The sequence below is a fragment of the Arvicanthis niloticus genome, chromosome 18, assembly GCF_011762505.2.
Source record: "Arvicanthis niloticus isolate mArvNil1 chromosome 18, mArvNil1.pat.X, whole genome shotgun sequence".
Lineage (NCBI taxonomy): Eukaryota > Metazoa > Chordata > Mammalia > Rodentia > Muridae > Arvicanthis > Arvicanthis niloticus.
This window is the reverse complement of record NC_047675.1, coordinates 13,111,171-13,132,909: the sequence shown is the minus strand read 5'-3', so window position 1 is coordinate 13,132,909 and position 21,739 is coordinate 13,111,171. Positions and strand designations below refer to the sequence as shown.

General features: G+C 46.1%; 1 protein-coding gene across 2 annotated transcripts in view; it reads right to left on the bottom strand.

The window, feature by feature from the left end:
* Positions 1-3,633: 3,633 nt before the first annotated feature.
* Gpt2 (glutamic--pyruvic transaminase 2) overlaps positions 3,634-21,739 on the bottom strand; it is a 35,475-nt gene continuing 17,369 nt past the window's right edge. For both annotated transcript variants that reach the window (XM_076915549.1, XM_076915550.1), the window contains exons 6-12: positions 19,931-20,174; positions 15,073-15,152; positions 13,183-13,319; positions 11,907-12,081; positions 9,928-10,083; positions 7,995-8,107; positions 3,634-5,635 (exon numbers count right to left, since the gene is read on the bottom strand). In XM_076915549.1, coding sequence (XP_076771664.1) covers positions 5,545-5,635; positions 7,995-8,107; positions 9,928-10,083; positions 11,907-12,081; positions 13,183-13,319; positions 15,073-15,152; positions 19,931-20,174 — 996 coding nt within the window. In that variant the 3' untranslated portion in view covers positions 3,634-5,544. The remainder of the gene's footprint in view (positions 5,636-7,994; positions 8,108-9,927; positions 10,084-11,906; positions 12,082-13,182; positions 13,320-15,072; positions 15,153-19,930; positions 20,175-21,739) is intronic.

The window sequence follows — 21,739 nt, the reverse complement described above, 5'->3', positions numbered from 1 at the left end:
GTTTGTGTAGCCCTGGAACTCACTTTGTAGACCAGGCTGGCCTCTGTCTCCCAAGGACTGTGGTTAAAGGTATAAGCCACCACTCCCTGGCTATTGTTAGTTTTTGAAACAGAGTCTCACTACACAGCATTCACTGGCCTGGAACCCACTATGTAGACCAGACTGGCTTCAAATTCAGAGATATGCCTGCCTCTGTCTGTCTCCTGAGTGCTGAGATTAAAGGTGTGCATCACCACATGACCCTGTATGCATGTGGAACTCAAAAGACAACCTGTAGCAGTCCTCTCTTTCTACCTATGGGTTCCAGGAACCAAACCCACACCGTCAGGCTTCATGGCAACCAACTTCACTGGTAAACCATCTGGACAGCTCCCAATGTTACATATTTTTATCTGACCAGGACATTCTAAAGTATGAGCACATTGTGCACCAGTGATTAATATTGTTAGTATTAACACATTCTAAGACATCTTATAAGCCCAGTGACTAAAAAACACATCATATGGAACAGTGTGGAACCCAGCCGAAGACATAATCTTGAATCATTGGAAATCCAAGGGTCTGGAGCTGAGTACCAGCACCAGGGAGGAAGAGACAGGAGAGTACAAGTTCACACTCCTCATACTCAGTGTGTGCCTAATCCTGATTGACAACTGGTAAGATTTAGAATCACTATGGCAACAAGTATTCAGTTATATGTGTGTTAGTCTTTGTTAGGTTGAGAGAGGAACCCTAAATATGGGAAACACCACTCTGCGGTCTGAGGCCCCATATTGAATAAAAAAGAGAGAGTGAGCTCAATACAAGCATTCCTCAGGGTGAAGAGTTCCCTCAAGATCTTGCTGCTGTGACTTCCTGCTACCTTGGATTGTGTGTGGCCTCAAACTGTGAGCCCAAATAAAAACTCTTTCTTCCTTAAGATGACTTCTTCAAGGTGCTTTATCATGACAAATGGGAAAAGAAAAAAAAAAAAAAAAAAACTGTCATGAAGTGGGGCTGTTGCCATGGTAAACCCAACTGTGTAGTCCTTACCTCTTTGGAATTGGTTTGTTGGAGGAATGTGAAAGAGTTTGTAACTTCGGGCTAGAAAAGCCTTTGAGCACCACAGGCAGAGTTTAGTGGGTCCTGCCTGTGGGAACCTGGAGAATAACCCCAAGAGAAATGGGGACAGCAGAGGCCTGGCTCAGAGGTTTCAGAGGGAACAGGATCCAGTGAAGAGCCAGTGAGGTCATTCATGGGGTATTCTGGGAAATAATCTGCCTGTGTCTTAAGAGCCTAAATCTGGTGGAATTTAAAGGCTTGTTGTCTCAGTCCGGGCTTCTGCTGATGAAGCATGTCATGGTGGGAAGCACATGTCAGTGAAGAGAGGAGGAATTGGGAGCAGGCAGATCTCTTTGAGTTCAAAGCCAGCCAGGACTATACTGTGAAACCATCTCAACATTGTTCCCTTGCCCCATCTAGACTAATATTTGCAGTTTCTGATCCGTATTTAATATATTCAACTGTACGATAAAGTATAAGTTATCCCCTAGATAGTCTGGTGTGTGTTCCTATGTGGGTTCCTGTGAGGGAGGGTACAGAACATCTCTCTGTTCACTTAGCTACAACTAGCTGTGACTCCCACAAGTGGGTCACTACACAACTCCAGCTCCAGGGGATGTGATGCCTCCGGCCTCTGTGAGCTCCTGTGTACTCATGTGTGCACGCACGTGCGCACGCACACACACACACACACACACATTCTCCTTGAACACGCATTCCTCCATCCCCACACTAAAGTGGCCTGTGGCAAATGAAGTCTGTTGGCATAGCACTGTGCCAAACCCATTTCTATGGGGAGTTTCTTCTGATTCAATGTTATTCAGCAAAGCTGGTAATCCTAACAGCCATTCCCACCTCCTCTGTACACAACTATGACTCCCCACCCCCACCCCCTCAAAGGACCCTATTCTCACAAGCCACAAAAGCTGACTCAGGAAAGGATGGGGGTCAGGGTACCATGAGATTTTATATGTGCAACGGGGTAAGGCAGCCTCCGTCAGAGTAAACACTAGAAACGGGCCAGTTTCCCTACAACTCACACAGGATAGTCAGTTCTCTCTGCTTAAACTATGTTGAGCGGGTTCTTAATGACTCCTAGTAAGAGTCCTAGTTGTTTTTCTTTGTGTAATTTCTAAATTTTAATAAAAATATAAAAAGCATAGTTTTAAAGAATTTTAAATTTGAAAGCCACATTTCAAAAAGAATGGAATGGAAAAACTGGGTAGAACCAGTCCAATGTCTTACAGAGACACAACGTGACCCATGGCTTCTCCAGCTCCTGTCCCCACCTCTCTCTCCGGCCTCATAAAGGCTCAATCTTTTCTTTAACTGCCCGCAGAAGTGAAAATCCACATGAATTTCAACATCTTGTTAGAGTGAGCAATGGTGGCACACACTCTTGATATCAGTGTAGAAAATAAAGGCGTGAGTTTCAGAAGTTCAAGGTCACCCTTAGATTACATAGTGAGGCTTTGTTTGTTTGTTTGTTTTTTGTTTTTTCGACACAGGGTTTCTCTGTGTAGCCTTGGCTGTCCTGGAACTCACTCTGTAGACCAGGCTGGCCTTGAACTCAGAAATCCGCCTGCCTCTGCCTCCCAAGTGCTGGGATTAAAGGCGTGCGCCACCACTGCCCAGCTATACAGTGAGTTTAAAGTCATCCTGAGGTATATATGAACTATTATACTAGGCAGCCAGATAGCAAGACACGGTGTCAAAACAAACAAAAGACCCACGGAGCTTCTCCAACTCAGCAACTCCCCGTTTTTAGGGTCAAACCCTAAGAAGCAGAAGCTGGGTCCCCAATGGAGGAATTAGAGAAAGAACTGAAGGAGCTGAAGGGGTTTGCAACCCCATAGGAAGAACAACAATATCAACAAACCAGACCTCCCAGAACTCCCAGGGACTAAACCACCAACCAAAGAGTACAGATGGAGGGACCCATGGCTCCAGCCACATATGTAGCAGAGGATGGCCTTGTCAGGCATCGCTGGGAGGAGAGGCCCTTGGTCCTGTGAAGGCTCAATGCCCCAGTGTAGGGGAATGGCAGAGCAGGGAGGCAGGAGTGGATGGATGGGTGGGGGAACACCCTCATAGAAGCAGGGGGAGGGAGGATGGGATAGGGGGTTTTTAGAGGGGAAACCGGGAAAGGGTTTATCTACATTTGAAATGTAAATAAAAAATATACAATAAAGGAAAAAAAAAAGAAGCAGAGCTGTTGGTTAGAGTTTGTGATATTTAGGCATATTTACTGTTCAGGAACATATATTTTTATATGTATACAGGAACATATATATGTTCCTGTAAAACATATATTTATGCATATATAAAATATATTAAATATATAAGAAATATTAAAAATATATGCATATATATGCACACACACAGACAGGTAATTAGTGACATCCACTTAACCATTTATTGCTTCTGTTGTTGTTTTCAATTTTGTTGCGAAGGGGCTTACTATGTAAATCAGACAGGACTCAAACTGGCAGATGTCAGTCTGCCTCTGCCTCTGCCTCCTTAGTGCTGGGATTAAAGTGTATGCCACCATACTCAGCCCCACGAACATTTAGTTTGCATTGACCAAGCTGATCAGTCACCACTCCACATCTTTTATTGTTCAGAGCCTCCCAGCATGGCTACCACAAGGACCCATGCTAAGGAGGCCGGAAGAGCTGATAATGGGAAGTAGCAGAGAATACGCAGGCCTGTGCCTGCTCACATCCAAGTGGAAACAATGTCTCTGAGGTGTGGCTGTCCAGGTCCAGCCTGGCCAGGCTTCCACAGCCCCACCCACACGCCGCTCGAGTGACACCAGAACGGAAGAAGCATGGGAACAGAACCTGTAGAAAAGCCAAACTACCACAGCCAGCATTCCTACTTGAAGTTAATCTATTAGAACAGCTAAACTTTTATTTAAAAAGCAAATCAAGCATATTTGTCATCTTAAAAAAACATGTAAACATTGCAAAATTTGGAGGATTATTTATAATCTGAAGACACTTATAAAAAGTATTGGACTTGTTAGGACTATAAATACTAAACCCTTCCACCTCCACCCCCCATGAAAAAAGCCAATTGTTACAAAAATATAAAAAATATACTAGCTTCTAGTTAACCTTTCATGGAGGAATTTCAGAACTCCGGAGCATATCTGGATTATATGCCTGGCAAGCACACATGCTACCTTTTCAGCTTTTAAAGGAAAAGTTGTAGAGCATTACATACTGTCATGGATGCGGCTATTCCCTCCCAGTAACGTAACGCTTGTGAGTGTTAACAACCTGAAGTTCTTTAAAACTGCACTCTCTGCAGTGTGGAATCACAGGGCAGGAGGACGCTTTGCAGCCTTCCTCCACAGCCCTCACATCTTTCTCTCTCAGGCTCTTTAAGCTCCCCTAACTCACTGGGTACCCAGGCTCCTGAGCTAGCACTCCCCCCCATGGCTTCTCTCACTCTCGCTGAAGAATGGAGACAGACAGGAGATGGAGAGGAAAACCTGGTCTGGCGCTCCCTGTAGCACCTGTTTCCTTGGTGTACACATGGCCCACCCAGGTGTGCTAGTTCAAGGAATATACTTGCTTGGTGGCTGCTACTTTGTGACACACAGGGATGGCTGATGATATAAGATGCTGTCCAAAGATCAGGGAGGGAGGCAGGAAACTGAAGTGAAGAGAACACTGAATCAGATTGCATGTGCTCCTTCTTGGCAGCCAGTGTAACCAGGTACTGTGCTCAGTTAGTTACAAACAAACCAAATCCAGTTTGAAACAATTAAAAACACTGTTTCAAGGCCTTGTAAAAGGATCGCTTCCATTTTCAGCCCTTGCTTATCTCTGCTGCCACCAGCAGAGGGCAATGGTATGCACAAAGGCTCCAGCAAACCTGGAGAAAGCTGTTCTAGGTAGACAGTACAATCTAACCTGGTATCTGATGTGACCCCTGTCCTACTACTGGCTTCCATATTCTTGTCTGTGATGCGCTGCCTGCTGCCTGTCTCCAGCCCAGAACGAGCAGCTTTCTCTGAGTTCTCACTAGATTTGCGGTTTACTGTCTAAAACACTACATTTTCACACTGGTGAGGGTTTTGTTATTTTGGATCTCACTATTGATTTCTAGATTTCCATCCCTTATCATGTTAAGTCACGTATTTTCCCAACACCTGCTTGTTTCTCCAGATCTGAAATATCTCATTTCAATGTACCCTGGCTGCTCCAGACCCAAAGTAACTTTCCAAACAGAACAGTGATTCAGAGAATCCCAAGTACATCTGGATAGAAGGTTGACTCTACTTTGGTTGCATTAAAAAAAAAAACAAAAAAACAAAAAAGAGGGCCTGCGAGGCATTGTGAAATCACTGTTTGCTCAGAAGAACTCTCAAACATCAAGGCACAAAGAAAGAAGTCTCCTTGGGAAAATGATGATGAACAGGGTCGGTGACCTGCATGAGGTCTGAGGCAGAGTCCATGAGGGAGGCCTGGGTGGTCCTGGCTCTCACTCTCCTCATGAGTACTTCTCCAGGAACTTGAGGTGAAAGTCTTTCACCTTATGCAGCACTGTCTTCAGTTTCTCCACCGGAGGGAGAATTGTCATTCTGTCAGGAAAGAGACTGACATCAGCCTGGCTGTTCACAGGGTGAATCCAACAACACCCCTTGCTGAGTGGTGATGAGTCGGGGTGGGTGAGCCCTGAGAAATGGCTCCACCTTGTCTGCTTTGACAGCTCAAGGCCCAGGAAGGCACCTAACACTTGTGAAACTCCGGTCTCCTTAGTTCCTCCAGCCTCACGTGCTGTCAAGATGAGAGGGGAAGCCCTGACCCTGAGCAATCCTCTCGACTCGGCCTCCAGAAGGCTGGGAATACAGACACATACCATAATAGTGGTTTATACACAGGCATTTCCACTACAGTCAGACCTGTCTACTAAAGCAATAAGCCAGATTCTGAGTCACTAAAATGTATTTTTCATTACCATAGACGGCCGCACCATGGTTTGGTTGCTGTTGTTGTTTGTGTATTTAAGACAGGGTCTCTCTATGTAGCCCCAACTGTCTTAGAACTTGCTATGTAGATCAGACTGGCTTTGAACTCACAGAGATCTGCCTGCCTCTGTCCTTTTTTTCCTCCTCTTTTCTTCTTTTATACTTTTTTTGTTTTTAAATTTTATTTAATGTATGAGTGCTCTGTTGCATATATATCTGCCTGCCTAAAGAGGACATCAGATCCCATTACAGATGGTTGTGAGCCACCATGTGGTTGCTGGGAATTCAACTCTGGACCTCTGGAAGAGCAGTCAGTGCTCTCAGCAGTTGAGCCATCTCTCCAGCCCTTCTTCTTCTTTTATAAAACAGGGCGTCATATGACACTAGCTGATCTGGAACTCACCCTTGCTGCTCAGGCTGGCCTTGAGGTCACAGTAATCCTTCTGCCTCAGCTTCTTAAAGGCATGCCCCACCACATATGGCTCCAGCAGCACATTCTGACTAGTACAGAGACCTTTCTAGAACATGACTTTTTTTTTTTCCTTCCTGTTCTGTGGTGCTAGGGATTGAATTTAGGGCTTCATCCATGCTAGGCAAGTGGTTGAACTATTCTAATCCTAGAACATGACTCTCAGCCTTTCTTTCAGAAATCTCTCTCTCTCTCTCTCTCTCTCTCTCTCTCTGTGTGTGTGTGTGTGTGTGTGTGTGTGTGTGTGTGTGTGTGTGTGTGCAGGCACATGTGTGTGTCCCAGTATTCAGTTTCTGACAGTAAGCCAATCTCAAATCACAGGTTTCACTTCAAAGACATCTCCAGTTCCCATAAAAGTAAGCTCTCCCTGCAGTCCTGACAACAGGCTTCCCAACTCAACTACACTTTTGGTGATGTGCTAGGTAGGCATGGAAGCCAGGACCTCACTCGTCGTGTGATCTACCACTGAGCTACACTGCAATCCCAGCTCTCCATTTTAGATGGGACCATAAATCGCAGCAGAGAACCTGGCCAAGGATAAAAGGGCCAGGTAAGCAGTTAGTACATCTAAGGACACAACTCATATCTTTGACTGTGCAAAGACTTGGCTTTAAATGCCAGTAACTCATGACAATTCTTTTTTTAGCATCTGCCACAGGAGCTGTGAAGAAATAACTGTTCTGAACAGAGTTGGCCTCAGTGAGGAACGTCTGCCTAACAGCTCTGGGAATCCATGTGTCTGTCTGAACAGGGCTGGGCAAGACATGGCTGTGAACGGCCTTTTGGTTTGTGGTCTTAGTATAGTACCTTAAGAGGCTCTGGGGCCCAGGATACTGTCATGGCCCATAGTGCAACCAAGGAGGTACTGAACACCTGTTCTGTGCCAGGCTGTCCTGGCTGGTTTTTCTGTCAACTTGACACAAGCTAGATTTATTTGGGAAGAATTTCACTCAAGAAAATAACTTTATCCATCTGACTGGCCTATAGACAAGTTTGTGGGGGCTTTTTCTTTATCAATTAATCAATTAATGATTGATGCAGAAAGGTCTGGACCACCATGGGTGGACACCCCTGGACAGATATCCTGGATTACATACGCAAGCAGGCTGAGCAAGCCATGGAAAGCAAGCCATTAATCAGTGTTCCTCTGTGCTCTCGGTTTCAGGTTCCTGCCTGGGCTTTCCCTGAGCATGGACCCATAAGCCAAATAAACACTTTCCTTCCCAAGTTGCTTTGTCATGCTCTTTATGATGGTAACAGAAATCTAACTAAGGCCCTGGCTTTGTCCTGTACATTCAGATGCATAGAGTGTAAAGGGGACAGGAAGCAGCAGAGAGGCAGGACAGTCCGGGGATACTTGGGGCTATGAAGCACCCCTGTTTTCCTTATTTTCTGACAGAGGGTCTGAGGTTGCCGTGATGAAGCCACTCAAGAAGAGAGGTTCATACCCTGCAGTCTCTAAAGCAAGAACCCAAGGGACCAACACTACCCACCCCCAAATACCTGAAGTGGTAAGTGCCTTCTCGCTGCCCAAAGCCACTGCCAGGCACGACACAGATGCCAGTCTCCTCCAGGAGTTTCATGCAGTAAAACATGTCTGGAGCCATTTTATGGGACTGTGGGAAGAGAAGAGAAAGAACTTGAGATTCATGTCTGGCCATACATGAGACCTGCACACATTAAAAACCCAAACCAAAACAGAGCTGGGTTTGGTTCACACCTATAATCATAGCACTTAAGAAACTTAAATAAACAGTGTCTTGAATTCAGAGCCAGCCTGAGCTACACAGTGGGGTCTCACTTGGGCTATAAATATAAAGTAAGACCCCACTTGGGGTGAAGGGATCAAAGCCAGATAGAACCAAAATGCAGAGTGGCAGTGCCTCTTTTCTGTGGCAGGCCACTCCTTCTCCCTTTCCTGCCTGCAAAATCAGGTAGGATTCCAGCTCACAGCCAGGAAGCTGGTTCTGGGACCCAGACATCTGAGGCTACTGTTGAACAGGCAGTGGCTGTGAAACTCCTGATCTTCATTCAAGGGTTCCAGTATTTCCCAACCCCATCCCAGTAACTGTTCAATGGGCACAGACTGCAAATGATCCAGGGCCCTGGGATTTAAATCCAGTAGTGGATTTCGGGAGATAAGCCTTGGAGCCAGCGCTGGCAGTACTAATGATGACTAAGAAAGCTAACCCGACTGGATCAGGACAGCCTCGGGCATTAGAGAGGCACATGGTTAAACCTGTGGCTGAAGGACTGGATTAGGACAGCCTCGGGCATTAGAGAGGCACACGGTTAAACCTGTGGCTGAAGGAAGGCATTTCCAGAGGAAATATGGAGAACGTGCCCATCGGCTGGGATATGAGGAAAAAGTCAAGAAGACAACGGCACTGGCTTCCCCTTCCTCTGCTTCCCGATCCTCACTCGCCCAGAGGTGAGCAAGCAGCCCTGTGCTTCTGCCTCAGCCTCAAGTGACTCATGCCTTCCCACCAGAGGGCCATACCCATAACCCAGGGAGCCAAAAGAAATCGTTTTTCTTTTACATTGTACCTTGTCAGGTGTTTGGTCACAGCAATGAAAACAGCACTAAATAGAGTGGATTATTATACAACCGTCCCTCAGGGATTCTCGGCTCTGGAAGGGGGAGTGTGATTCTGAGCATCTAGGGTGGGCCTGGATCCCTAGTGTCTAACAAGGTATTCAGATACTCCAGGATAGGATGAGGATGCTACTGACAGACACGTTACTGTCCCCCGAGCTTCAAAGTAGGGTCTGCAATAGCATATGAGGACTTGGACACACAGGTTCTCAGCTCCCCAACGGTAAACCAAACCCAAGGCATTCACTGTGAATATTCACGCTTAGGAATCACTGCTGCAGGAGGCAATGGCTGGGGGAAGGGAGGCCTCTCATTGCTTCTCCAACATCAGTATCACACCCCACTTGGGTCCTGCCCTTCAGAGTCAGTATGTTTTGCTGTTTTAATGGTTTTCAGGTGTATTTATTTTATGTGTATGAGTTTCGCCTGCTTATATGCCTGTGTTCTACATGCATGCCTGGTATCTTCAGAAACAGGATGAGGGCTTGGCTCCCCTAGAACTGGAGTTGTGATGGCTGTGAGTGATCATGTAGGTGTTGAAGGCCAGACTCAGATCTTCTGCAAGCAGCAAGCGTCTAACAGCTGAGCTATGCCTCCACCCCGAGAGTAGCAACGTGGTGGTCCACCCTGGACTCTCACTTGGGGTTAGCCTCTCACTTGCTCTATTACCACCATACTCTGCTGCAGCTGGGACTCTAAGAAGCTATCACACAGTAAACTGTGTCTGTCCAGGAGGCCCACAGAGTTCAGAACTCCTAAGGTCAGCACCAAAGCAAAAAGCCAACCCTCTCAGAGACAGCTCAAGTGAATCCAGGAAGACAGCCAGCCTTCCACTCTGACCTGAGCTGCCTCCACGGCCTTGGCAGGGATGAGAATCCGAGGGAATGCGTACATGGCTCCTTGCAAGGGGTTGCACTGAATCCCTGGGACTTGGTTAAACAGATCTTCTGTCAGCTTTGCTTTTTTGGCCAGATTACCAAGGACAAATTCTTTTTCCTGATGGTAATAGAAAGCACAGGTGTCAATGATTCTACACAAGGCTACAAACACTGTTCATTGTGACAGACTGACAGACAGTGAGCAGCAGATAACAAACACTGTAAATGGGCAGGGTAAGGAGGTAGGCATGGACAGGTCTTTCTGCATCCATCAGTCCAAACGGCCCTGGTCTTGGGTGGAATACCCTAGAAACAATTCTGTGAGAGTCATGAGTCCCCCTGGAGATAGCCCCATCATGTCATCTAGGGATTATCCCTTTGTATTCTCTGTCAGTGTGGTGTACATGGACACAGACCCAGGCAGAGCAGAGTCAGCAACGGTCCCAGAGCTGGACAAGCATCCAGGGCTGGAAGATAATCATTTGGGATTTCTGCAAGTCCTGTTGTACAACAGGAGAACAAGGTGAGGGCTGAGCATGAGAAGACAAACAAAATGTGATACAGCCATGCAATGACATACGACCCAGTCCTCAATCCCAAAGAGACCTCTGCTGTTCTGGGCAGGCCACAGGGATAACCTGGAGAACACTGTGCCAAGTGGAATAAGCCAGTCACAAAAGCACACACATTGTATAATTGCACCTATACAAATATGTCTTAGGGTTATTCATGGGACAGAGTAGAATGCTGGTTGCCAAGAACTGGGGAAATGGGAAAGTGGAGAACTGTGTATTTACTAGGTCTCAAGTGTCAACTGGGGATAAAAGCTCTTGAGATAGATGGGATGGGAGAGGGCTGCACAGCAATCTCAATGGCTTTCCTTAATGAAGCAGAACTGTCTGTCTGTCTGTCTATCTGTCTGTTTAGACAGGGTCTTTCTGAATAGCTCTAGCTGACATGGAACTTACTATGAATCAGGCCGGCCTCAAACTCACAGAGGTTCCCCTGCCTCTGCCTCCTGAGTGCTGGGATTAAAGGCATTCACTACAGCAGGATAGAAGTGTATATTTAAAATGAGAAAAGAGGCTCAAGAGATGGATCAGTGGTTAAGAGCACTGACTGCTCTTCCAGAGTCCTGAGTTCAATCCCCAGCAACCACTTGGTGGCTCACAACCATCTGTAATGGGATCTGATGCCCTCTTCTGATGTATCTAAAGACATCAACAGTGTACTAATATACATTAAATAAATAAATAATAAAAATTGTTTAAAACGAGAAACAGTTTAGTTGTTTGTATTTTACTACAAAAAAGAGGAGGAGGGGTGAAAGAGAGAAGGGGGGAATGTAGTCGATATACCTGTAGTCCTAGCCTTTAGGAGGTTGAAACAGGAGGATCTTGAATTAAAAAATTAGTTGGGCTATGAAATCCTGTGTCCAAAAAAGCAAACAAGCAAATCTCCCCCTTATGGTGCCCTCCCCAAAAAGAGAGAGAGAGAGAGAGAGAGGAGCCTATACGAACTGACTTTTAGAGTCTACAATCTAAGATGGTTCTGTTGGGTTTTTATTTTTTACATCAATACTGTGAGACCTAGCTACTTCCCCTTCTTTTCAGGTTAATAATAAAAAAAAAATCTCTGCGAGATAGGGCTCTCCTCCTGGGATCCTGCCACTTCCAATGCTCACAGTGAGAAAGAAGAGTCCATTCACTCACATAGGAAGTCTTCCCACTTCTAAACTGTTGTATCTCTGTTGCATCTTTAGAGGTAACTCATGAGGGTGGTTCAGCAACCAAGAGACATCAAGATGCCCCCTTGAGAGATGGCCGTGAATGGACACACCCAGACATACCACCAGATGCATGACCACATGGCGTGGTGGCGGTTTATGTCCACTCATGACCCTGACGATAGCCGCGATGGACACAGGCCAGGCAGACTTACCCTGCTGAATTGCTCGAAGGACTCCTCTCCTGGCACTGGTGGATTCACAACAATGTCCATGGCGGCCTGTCCAGACACTGGCGGACAGAGGCGGACTGACAGCAGCTTTACCAGCTGGCCTTTGATCTCAGGGTGCAAGTTGATCACCTCCATGTAGCCCCCTCTGTACCCACACCTGGAGAGTTGGGCAGAAGGAACACATCCACCAGTTACAGGAAGACCTCACAAATGCAGTTTGGACACCAGCTCCCTAACACCACACCCTCGGTACCCAGCAGGCGGCTGTGGCTGAGTTCTTGCCGGTGGTAGAAAAGCAGGTAATACTACAGAGTCATCCCCTACAAGGAAAAGCAAGCAGTCTCTTCCTTCTTTCCCCTTGTTTCCTGGGAGGTGGGATAGCCCCTACCCTAGAGACGATGGGTACTACACGCTGAGGAGGCACACTCACAAGCCACAGTCCTTGGACAATTGCAAGGAGCCCAGCTTTGCCTTCCTGGTATCTTTGAACCATTATGTCAAAAAAAGAAAAAAAGAAAAAGATAGCCTTTTTCAGCCTCTATACTTTCAGGCCATTTTGTTACAGCTGCTTTTTTCCCTGAGACATAATTCATACACTTAATCTACATTAAATTAAGCCAAGAACAATGCAAGGAGAGGCTCCCTTGACCTAACCAAAACATTTCTTCAGACTTCATATGCCATTCCTTCTGCCTAGAATGTTCTCTCAATGTTTCCCTTCCTTCTCCAGTCCCACCTTCTGGCAGTTCCACCTCTTCTCTGACATCAGTTCTCCACCTGCCACATGGCTTTCCTCTTAGCCTAGTTCTTCACTCCTTGGTAACATACTGGTTTTGTGACAGCAGGGTTCTCAGTGCTGCAAACTCAGGGTAAGTGTTCAGTAAATACTAGTCACAAATATGGGCCCCGAATATTGGTCTTATAACCGTCTCAGTGCTAAGGCAGCCTTGCACACAGAGCAGAAGATTCCAGACTCGGAGCTGCTATGGGACCTGTTTTCATTCCTATCACTTATCCAGTCTGGTTTCTTTTAAGCATGGCCGCGTTTCCCTTGAGCCTCTGCACAGGCATGGTTCTTATACTACTAGTTTTGCCAGAGATGCAGCCTGTCTCCTGAGTTTTACACCGGTGGCAAGTGATGAAGGCTGCTTTCTAACTATGTGGGCGGACCATAAGAGAGCAGCAAGCAGAAAGGAGGGTGCAAGCACTGGAACCAAGCAGACCCGCCAGCGGTGGGGAGGAGTGGCGGCCAACATACTCGCCCATGTAGCCCTTGGAGGTGGAGTGGAATGAGGCAAGCTCCACGTTGCTGGAATACTCATGCCCCATCTGGTAAAGCACTTTCTTAAAGGAGTGGAACCTGCAGTCCGGAGAGTACACGTTGTCCTGGTATACCTGCAGGGGACACATGACAGTGGCGATGAGTCCTTCTGGGAGGCGTGAACAAATAAAGGCTGTAGCTGAGAGTAGCCAATGGTCTACACCCAAGAGGGGTACGTAGGTACAGAGTTAACCTGTTGTCGGGGGAAAGGTCACAAAGTCCAGCCTTGAACAAACCAGCCAGGCCCACTTCCAATACTATTTCCACACATAAGCCAGAAAGCCCCTGAAGGAGCCTTCCAGAACAAGCAAGGGAAAAGCCTCAGACTGGATCCTAAGACAGCTTAGGAGCTTCCCTGACTTCTACATTTACCCGTCCCCAGTCTCTAGCCTGCCTGTCCAACACATCACCAGGCCAGGGGTGACATCAGGGACCCCGTCCTCCAGAGCAAACTTTCTCCTAAAGCACTGTTGGTTCCTCCACTAGTGGGAGCAGCTTCCTGTCCTCCACCCTCTGTTCCAGGATGAACTCTGTGGGGTGTCCTTTATGCCACTTGCCAGGTTTGTCTCTTTTTGCCAGCCCACACTCACAGCCTAGAAAACACTACCCCACCTGTTCCACACTCAGGGAAGCTGGCTGTCTGGATCAGTGGGGCAGTCAGAGGCCCTGCCCTCCTCCCAGACCAGTGGGGTAGTCAGTGCGCTTCCAGAGGGAGTCCCCAGGTCTCACTGATGCCTTTTATTTTTTTCTTTAGAAAGTAAGGTTTTCAGATCCATGATTACTGATGGATCTGCAATTTAAATGTGGTAACAGGGCAGGGTGCTTAAAGAGAAAAGAAAAGATAAACACACTGAAATGAAGGGAAAGTTTCAATGGGCTATGATCAACTCGCAGTTCCTTCCAAATCAGACAAAGAATGGGAAGCCCAGGCCTCGTGATTAGCATTCGAGAAGTTACAGTCGTAGACCAGAGACTACCAAAAGGCAGGGAACTGCATGTTAGGAGTGGCTTTAGCCTCTTCCCCCACAAGGCAGCTACACCCCCACAGACCCCTCTTAGGTAGGAGCCAGGGCATCTCCTTCAGGGAAGGCCGCCTTGGCTTTCCAGGTGGAATTTGGGAAGGGCAGGACAGAGAACTTGCACCTGGCCTGGACCTGGTTAATTTGCATATTGCAACCCCAGGCTACAGTGGTTGGCCCAATAATTATGGCTGGAGTTGAACCAATCAGGTATAAACTTGCTGAAGTTACAAGGATGAAAATCTGCTTTCGAGGCTGGAAAGACAGTCCATGTATGAGGCCAACATACAGAGATGAAAGGAGAAGGAACTGGAAGACACAGGTTTGAGTTCAGGCTCCAACCATATAGATACCCGTGACATCATCCATCTTCTCTTCTTCCTCCTCCTCTAAGTTTAAAGTAATCTGTTAAAATTGTTACAATTCTGAAATTTAACTGAGCATGGTGGCTGATACCTGTAGTCTCAACACTGTGAGACTAAAGCAGGAATATGGCTGTGAATTTAAAGCCAGCCTAGACTATATAGTAAGTTTTAGGGTAGCCTGGGCTACATAGTGAATTCTCAGTCTCCCATTCATAGGGAGAATGTGTGTGCGTTCAATACAAGTAGAGTCCAAACCAAAGAGATAATTTATGCGCCAAATTCATAGGTTAAGAATGAACCTCCTCACCTTTGCTTGCCCAGAATCACTCTGCCTAGAAAGTTCTCTCTGGCTATAGAATAATCAGACCTGGATTCTCCCCTATACAAGAAGGCTTGTCCCCTCCCTCTGAACTTACCCCACCAATCTCTGGGACTGCTCTTACCTCATCAGCCAGGAGAAAAAGCTTCTCTTCCCAGGCAAAGTGAATCACATCTTCTATGCACTTTCTGCTTTGTACCTGGCCTACAAAATCCCCAAGAAAACCAAAATGTAGGTTGGAATGCTATGTCAGTTGTCCCCAAGTAATGCTCCCACCCAAATCACTTGGGTGTCCTAAGTTCTCTGAAGATCCCAGGAGACCACCCTCCTACTTGCTGGGCACGGCATTGAAGCTAAGCTCCAGTCATGCCTACAAACTCCACTCCTGCCCAATGCGATGAAGTCAGGCACGGGGGAAGGAATGGCCTTTCACACCTACGGCTGTGGTGTGCACATGTGTGCATGACGTGTGTCTTTTCTGGAGGACAGGATGGTGTGCGAGTGTCACAGTGAGCGGGACACAGTGAGTGGGAAATAAGACTGATGGAGCAGAGTTCATCAGGTCCCACCGCTCCTAGATTACACACCAGCAGCAAGCGATGAAGAAAACTGTACTGGTTGATATGGTAACCAAGCTCGAGTTACTGAAGAAAAGCTGTGGGTGTCTTCCCAGAAAGGCAGATGCACACGCCCACAAGGAAGCCAAGCTAATCCCAGCTTACCATCTACCCTGAGAGCCAGAGAGTACTCAAATCAGTACTTGCAGAACACTAAGTGAATGAGCCAGGCTGGTATCTCCGGCCAGCTGCTTCTGCACACTGAGAGAGCACACTGCCGTTCTTGGCTTCCTTCAGGACTTGCCTCAACACCAGCAGGGAAGACACACCCATTACCCATGTCAGAATGGCTTCAAAAGCAAGATGCTGAGGCAGCAGCCTGCAGGCACAGCACTGGAACACAGAGAGAAGGATAAGGTGGGAGTGGAACTTCCCCCTGTGTTTTCCTTGGGCTTTGTGTGCAACACCAGTAAGTTCTGGCATGCTCAGTTATGGCTTGCTGATTTCTTTATTGTGTGCACAGCGTATAAGTATGTTACGCATATGTGCGCAAATATAGACATATACACATGAACCATTTCTGCATATATAAATATAATGCAGAAAAGCACATAGAATGTTACCTTTTGCTTAAAAAGAAAAAAGTCTATATATTTATCTACAGAATGGTATGAAAAATGTCTATAAAATATATAAGTGTATCTTAAAATGATTCTGTCAGGATTTTCACCTTCGGAAGGGAAATTAAGTCAATTTCTCAAATAAGGGACTGAAATTTCTTTGGCCATCAAGCGCCAGCCAGGCTTTATAAGAAGCAAGCTTGGGGCTCTGGGACTCCAGCAGATTGACAGGCCTTGGTGTCTACATAGAACCAGCACAACTCTTGCAGACAGGGGCTGGCCAGTTTGTGGGTAGATGCAGCCTGCAAACCCTTAGTGGGGTCTCGTGATCTCCTAACTATATCTGACTGGAATACAAGCAGAGATGTAAACATTAGAATATACGAAAATATGTTCACAAAACGCAAAAGGGAACACAAAGAGGAACTGAGGGACCAGAGTCTTGAAAAGGCTTCAGCCTGGTGGAGGAAAGGGGGTGGAAGAAGAGGAGATACAAGAATTCCACTGCTATACACGATGCACCCAGGGCTTGGGACTCAGCAATCACTGCACATGAAGACACCAAAGAGACAAACATGAACAGCCGAGAGAATAAGAGACAGTCATGTATGGCTTTACAGGGGTCAGGTTATACTCAGTTGGAGGAGACATAAGATACAGCTTTGATACAGGCCCAAAAAGCTAGAAAGCGAAGGAATTCCCTATAAACTGACAGAAACATCTATGATTACACCTTCTCCCTCCTGTAACATACCACAGCTGTCCTGTGAGGACACCCCAGCAGGAAATAAGAGAAATGACACTGGCCTAACCCCCAGGTGTAGTGACACACACCTCTAAACCAAGCGCTTGGTTAAGCTGACGAAGGAGGGTTGCAAGTTCAAGGCCAGCCTAAGGAGGACCTCTAAAGGAATAAGTAAAAGAGTTGTCTTATCAGAGTCCTACTGGTTTGACTTGTCCCGAGATGGGTCAGTGAGTTCCTGTCCTAGGACTCTCAGTGAGCTCACAGAAGATGTATTCTAAGGTTTCATCTGATGAGCAATGCCTGGAGTTGCTAAAGGCCCAGATTCTAAGAAAGAGCCCAACTCAGAGGACAGTGGAGCTGAGATAATGCTGATTCAGGTTACTGCTTTATGCCTGGATTCCACAGCTCCACCATACGGCTTTTCAGTTTGAGCTGGGTTTTTGTCTTGAAACCAGAAGCACCCTGGCTTTACACCTCAAGCATCTTTGACTCCTTTTAGCCAAGCTGACTATGATATGTGGCTGGAAAGTTTCCATTTCCTACCACCCCTCTTCTAGCAACTGACTGATTTCCATACACTAAGACCCCAGAAAGCAAGGAAAGATGGTGCCCACTCATAAGTTAGTCTTCTAAGAATTATTTATGAGGCCAGACATGGTGATGCACTCCTTTAGTTACAGCACTTGGGAGGCAGAGGCAGGCAGATATCTGTGAGTTCAATGCCAGCCTGGTCTACATAGTAAGTTCCAGGACAGCCAAAGCTACACAGTAAGATCCAGTCTCAAATAGATAGATAGATAGATAGATAGATAGATAGATAGATAGATAGATAGATGGATGGATAGATGGATAGGTGGATAGGTGGATAGGTAGATGGATAGATAGATGGATAGATAGATAGATAGATAGATAGATAGATAGATAGATAGATGGATAGGTGGATAGGTAGATGGATAGATAGATAGATAGATAGATAGATAGATAGATAGATAGATAGATAAATAGATAGATAGATGGATGGATGGATAGGTGGATAGGTAGATGGATAGATAGATAGATAGATAGATAGATGAATAGATGGATAGGTGGATAGGTAGATAGATAGATAGATAGATAGATAGATAGATAGATAGATGAATAGGTGGATAGGTAGATGGATGGATGGATGGATGGATAGATAGATAGATAGATAGATAGATAGATAGATAGATAGATAGATGAATAGATGGATAGGTGGATAGGTAGATGGATAGATAGATAGATAGATAGATAGATAGATGAATAGGTGGATAGGTGGATAGGTGGATAGGTGGATAGGTAGATGGATGGATGGATGGATGGATAGATAGATAGATAGATAGATAGATAGATAGATAGATAACATTACTTATAATAATATATAGTCACCGGATAGATAGATAGATAGATAGATAGATAGATAGATAGATAGATAGATAGATAACATTACTTATAATAATATATAGTCACCGGACCTCATTACTTAGAACAGTAGAACAGGAGATATGTTCTCCAAGGCAGCTAGGTAAAAAGATTTACATAAATGCCTGAGTAGAAAATCCAGACTAGCTGGGCAGTGTTGGCGCATGCCTTTAATCCCAGCACTTGGGGGGCAGAGGCAGGTGGATTTCTGAGTTCGAGGCCAGCCTGGTCTACAGAGTGAGTTCCAGGACAGCCAGGGCTACACAGAGAAACCCTGTCTCAAAAAAAAAAAAAAACAAAAAAAACCAACAACAACAAAAAAGAAAATCCAGTGGCATATGCCTGTAATCCCAGCACTCAGAGCCTGTCAGAGCCTGGAGAGGGGTTGCTGTGAGTCTGAGGCCTGCCCAGATGACATAGCAAGTATTAGATCAGACAGGAACACAGTCTCCAAAGACACAAACAAAAAAGTACTGACTCAACAGCCGACTCAGCATACAAATGCTGAGAGACTTGCTGTTCCAAGTGTGGCCCTGGGATCAGCAGAAGTGTCATCTTGGACCTGCCCATTCTCCAGCCCTAGCCCAGTCATTAAAGTGTTGGTGAGCACAGCCTACAGTTTTTACTTTGACAAGCTAAAAGTTTAGGAACCACAGTCCTGAAGAAGCAGTTCTCATCAGCTGTGAAGAGCACTGCTGTCTGGACTGGTCTGAGAGGTTTTCAAAGCTCGCTTTGTGATGCTGACCTACAGCACCACTGAGAGCACAGTGCGGCTGCGTCATTTCCCTGAAGTAGAACATCCTGGGTAGAACTCCATCCCCCCACCAAGGCACTGGAGCACACACGCCAGTGTTTGCACCAGTGGCACCTCTGCTTGCACTCAGGAATTAAAGTGGTTGTTTTCAGCAGACTGAAGCATCCTTTCACATCTCAGAGCAGCAGATTCCACAATCAACTCTAATGTATTCTGGCCCCAATTCAATTTAGCTCAACAAAGGAGAAAGGAGTTCTCATTCTCTGATCCAAAGAGCCCTGGAGACACACAAGCCAGCAGCCCAGGAATCGCAACAGGAAGGGCTGCGCACTTTTTTTTTTCTTTTTAAAGAAAAATATACAAAATTTGGGTCTAGAAACAGGCTTTGTTGTTGTTTGCATATATATATATATATATATATATATATATATATATATATATATATATAATTTTCTTCTCAAAGGAAAAGCCAAACTGCATATACCAGCACTCTGAATCCAGTTGAGAAACAAGGAGGAACTTAGCATCAAACGACCTTAAACTAAGTGGTAATAGTTTGTGTGAACCTCAAGGAGATGAGTCTTTACAATTGAAGGTAAAACATGAAAAAGAACAGCTCCTGTCAGTAATACAACCCTGCTCAAAACAAAAACCAAAAACCAAAAAAAAAAAAAAAAAAAAAAAGGTGTCTGCTTCTGTCTCCTGAAATGGCCTGAGGCGAGCCTCACAGCTGTTCGCAAATCTAGAGTGAATTGGGAAACTGGAACAGAGAAAACCTTGCGTAATTTAATTTTTTAGTAGTCAAGTGTCTGGCACACCAGCCACTCGAAGCCCCTAAGAATGAGGCAAGAGAGTCAAGTACAGACCTGTGGGGTTTCCAGGGTTGATAATGCAGAGAACTTTAGGGTCACAATGGTCTTTGGCTTGCCGCAATGCCCGCCGGAGCTCGTCCACATTCAAAGCCCAGCAGTTCTCCTCATCCAGATAGTAGTTCACCTGGACAGCATCGAGCTCGGAGATGACCGCGGAGTACAAGGGGTACTGTGGAATGGGGATCATCACACCGGTCCGTGACTTGCCACCACCGGAGACCAGGAGCTTCAGGATCGTCTGCAACACAGAGCAGCATCTACAGCAACGGTTCTCAACCTTCCCAGGGCTACAACGCTTTAATACGGTTCCTCATGGGGTGGTGACCCCAACCCTAAAATTATGTTTATTGCTACTTCATAACTGTAATTTTGCTACTGTTACAAACTGTATGAAAATATCTGTGTTTTCCAGTGGTCTCAGGTGGCCCCTGTAAATTCATTCTCCAAAGAGGTTGAGGCCCACAGGTTGAGGTAAATGAACAGCTAATCTATAGGGTTCCTGCTGCTTCTCTCTACCTTCAAGAGACAATGGGCAGACAAACCAAATGAGCTCTGCCCCAGGTGTCTACCAGGGGCCTCTAGTGCAACCCTACCAAGGATGCTTCATCTTCCTCATTCTGTTTCCTTAACGGGAACATAAGGGTGCAGCAGGTCCTAAGAAACATAGAATGTCTTAAAGTTCTTGACATAATGCATGGCATGTAGTATGACTGGACATCTGACAGCGTAAAGCATCACATGCATACTCCCAGTGCTTGGGTGGCTGAGGCAGGGCCATCATGAATTTGAGGTCAGCTTGGGCTACCTCAACTGTGAGATCATGTCTCAAAACACCTAACCAATCAAGCAAGCAAACACATTCTAGAACAGTTTCCAAGCTGGTCCTGCCCTGGATTATTCAGACCTCATCCTGATCTCCTCATTTAAACTCAGCGTTACCAGCGTACTCATCAGTTGGCCCACATGTGCTGGACAGACCGTTGAAATGGCACCACCAGTTACCAGGTGATAGGTACTTCCGCCTCTTCTTAAACAAAGCGGGGTACATATATTTATATTTCTTCAGAAAATAAACCACGGGGCCCAATGAGGTGTTGGTGAAAATGCCAGTGGTTCTCGGAATCAGTAAGCTAAAATCGTCTGCTGGGAGACCTTCCATTTTGCATGTGCACAGGGTTCATCTGACGTTCAATTCCTCGATGCAAGAATCCTGCCAGACTAGAAAGCATTCAGTGTCTGGGGCCTATCTCCTCAGAGGCTCAAGTAGGAGATGAATGCATTATCTACTTGAAGGCTCTGGAAAACACACACTCAACTTCAAAGCAAGAGCCTGTGAGGAGACAAAGAGCCCCAATAAGACAGAAAAGATAATAGCAACCATTGCCCATGTAGGAAGAATGCACAGGTAAATGGCACTGAGCAGAGGGCTAGAGTATTGTATAGAAATAGGCCAAAAGTGAGTGGGGTGTGAGCAGCTAGGTAAGCACACCCGAGTAAGCACCTGCCCAACATGCCAAGGGCCAGATTTGATCCTCAGCACTGGCGAATAAACAAAACCAGCCAACCAATAAAAACCCAGGAGGCCATGCCCACCACAAGCCTAGAATTTCAGACTTCAGCCACATAACCCCTGATTCTAGTTCATCTAACTGAAGCCACAGCAGACTTGTCAGCCACGTAACCACTAGTTTTAGTCCACCTACCTGTGCCACAGAAGTCTTTAGCCACGTAACCACTGATTCTAGTCCACGATGTTGCCGATTGACTCCCAGCCTGAACCAGCTCATCTCGTAAGCTCTCCTT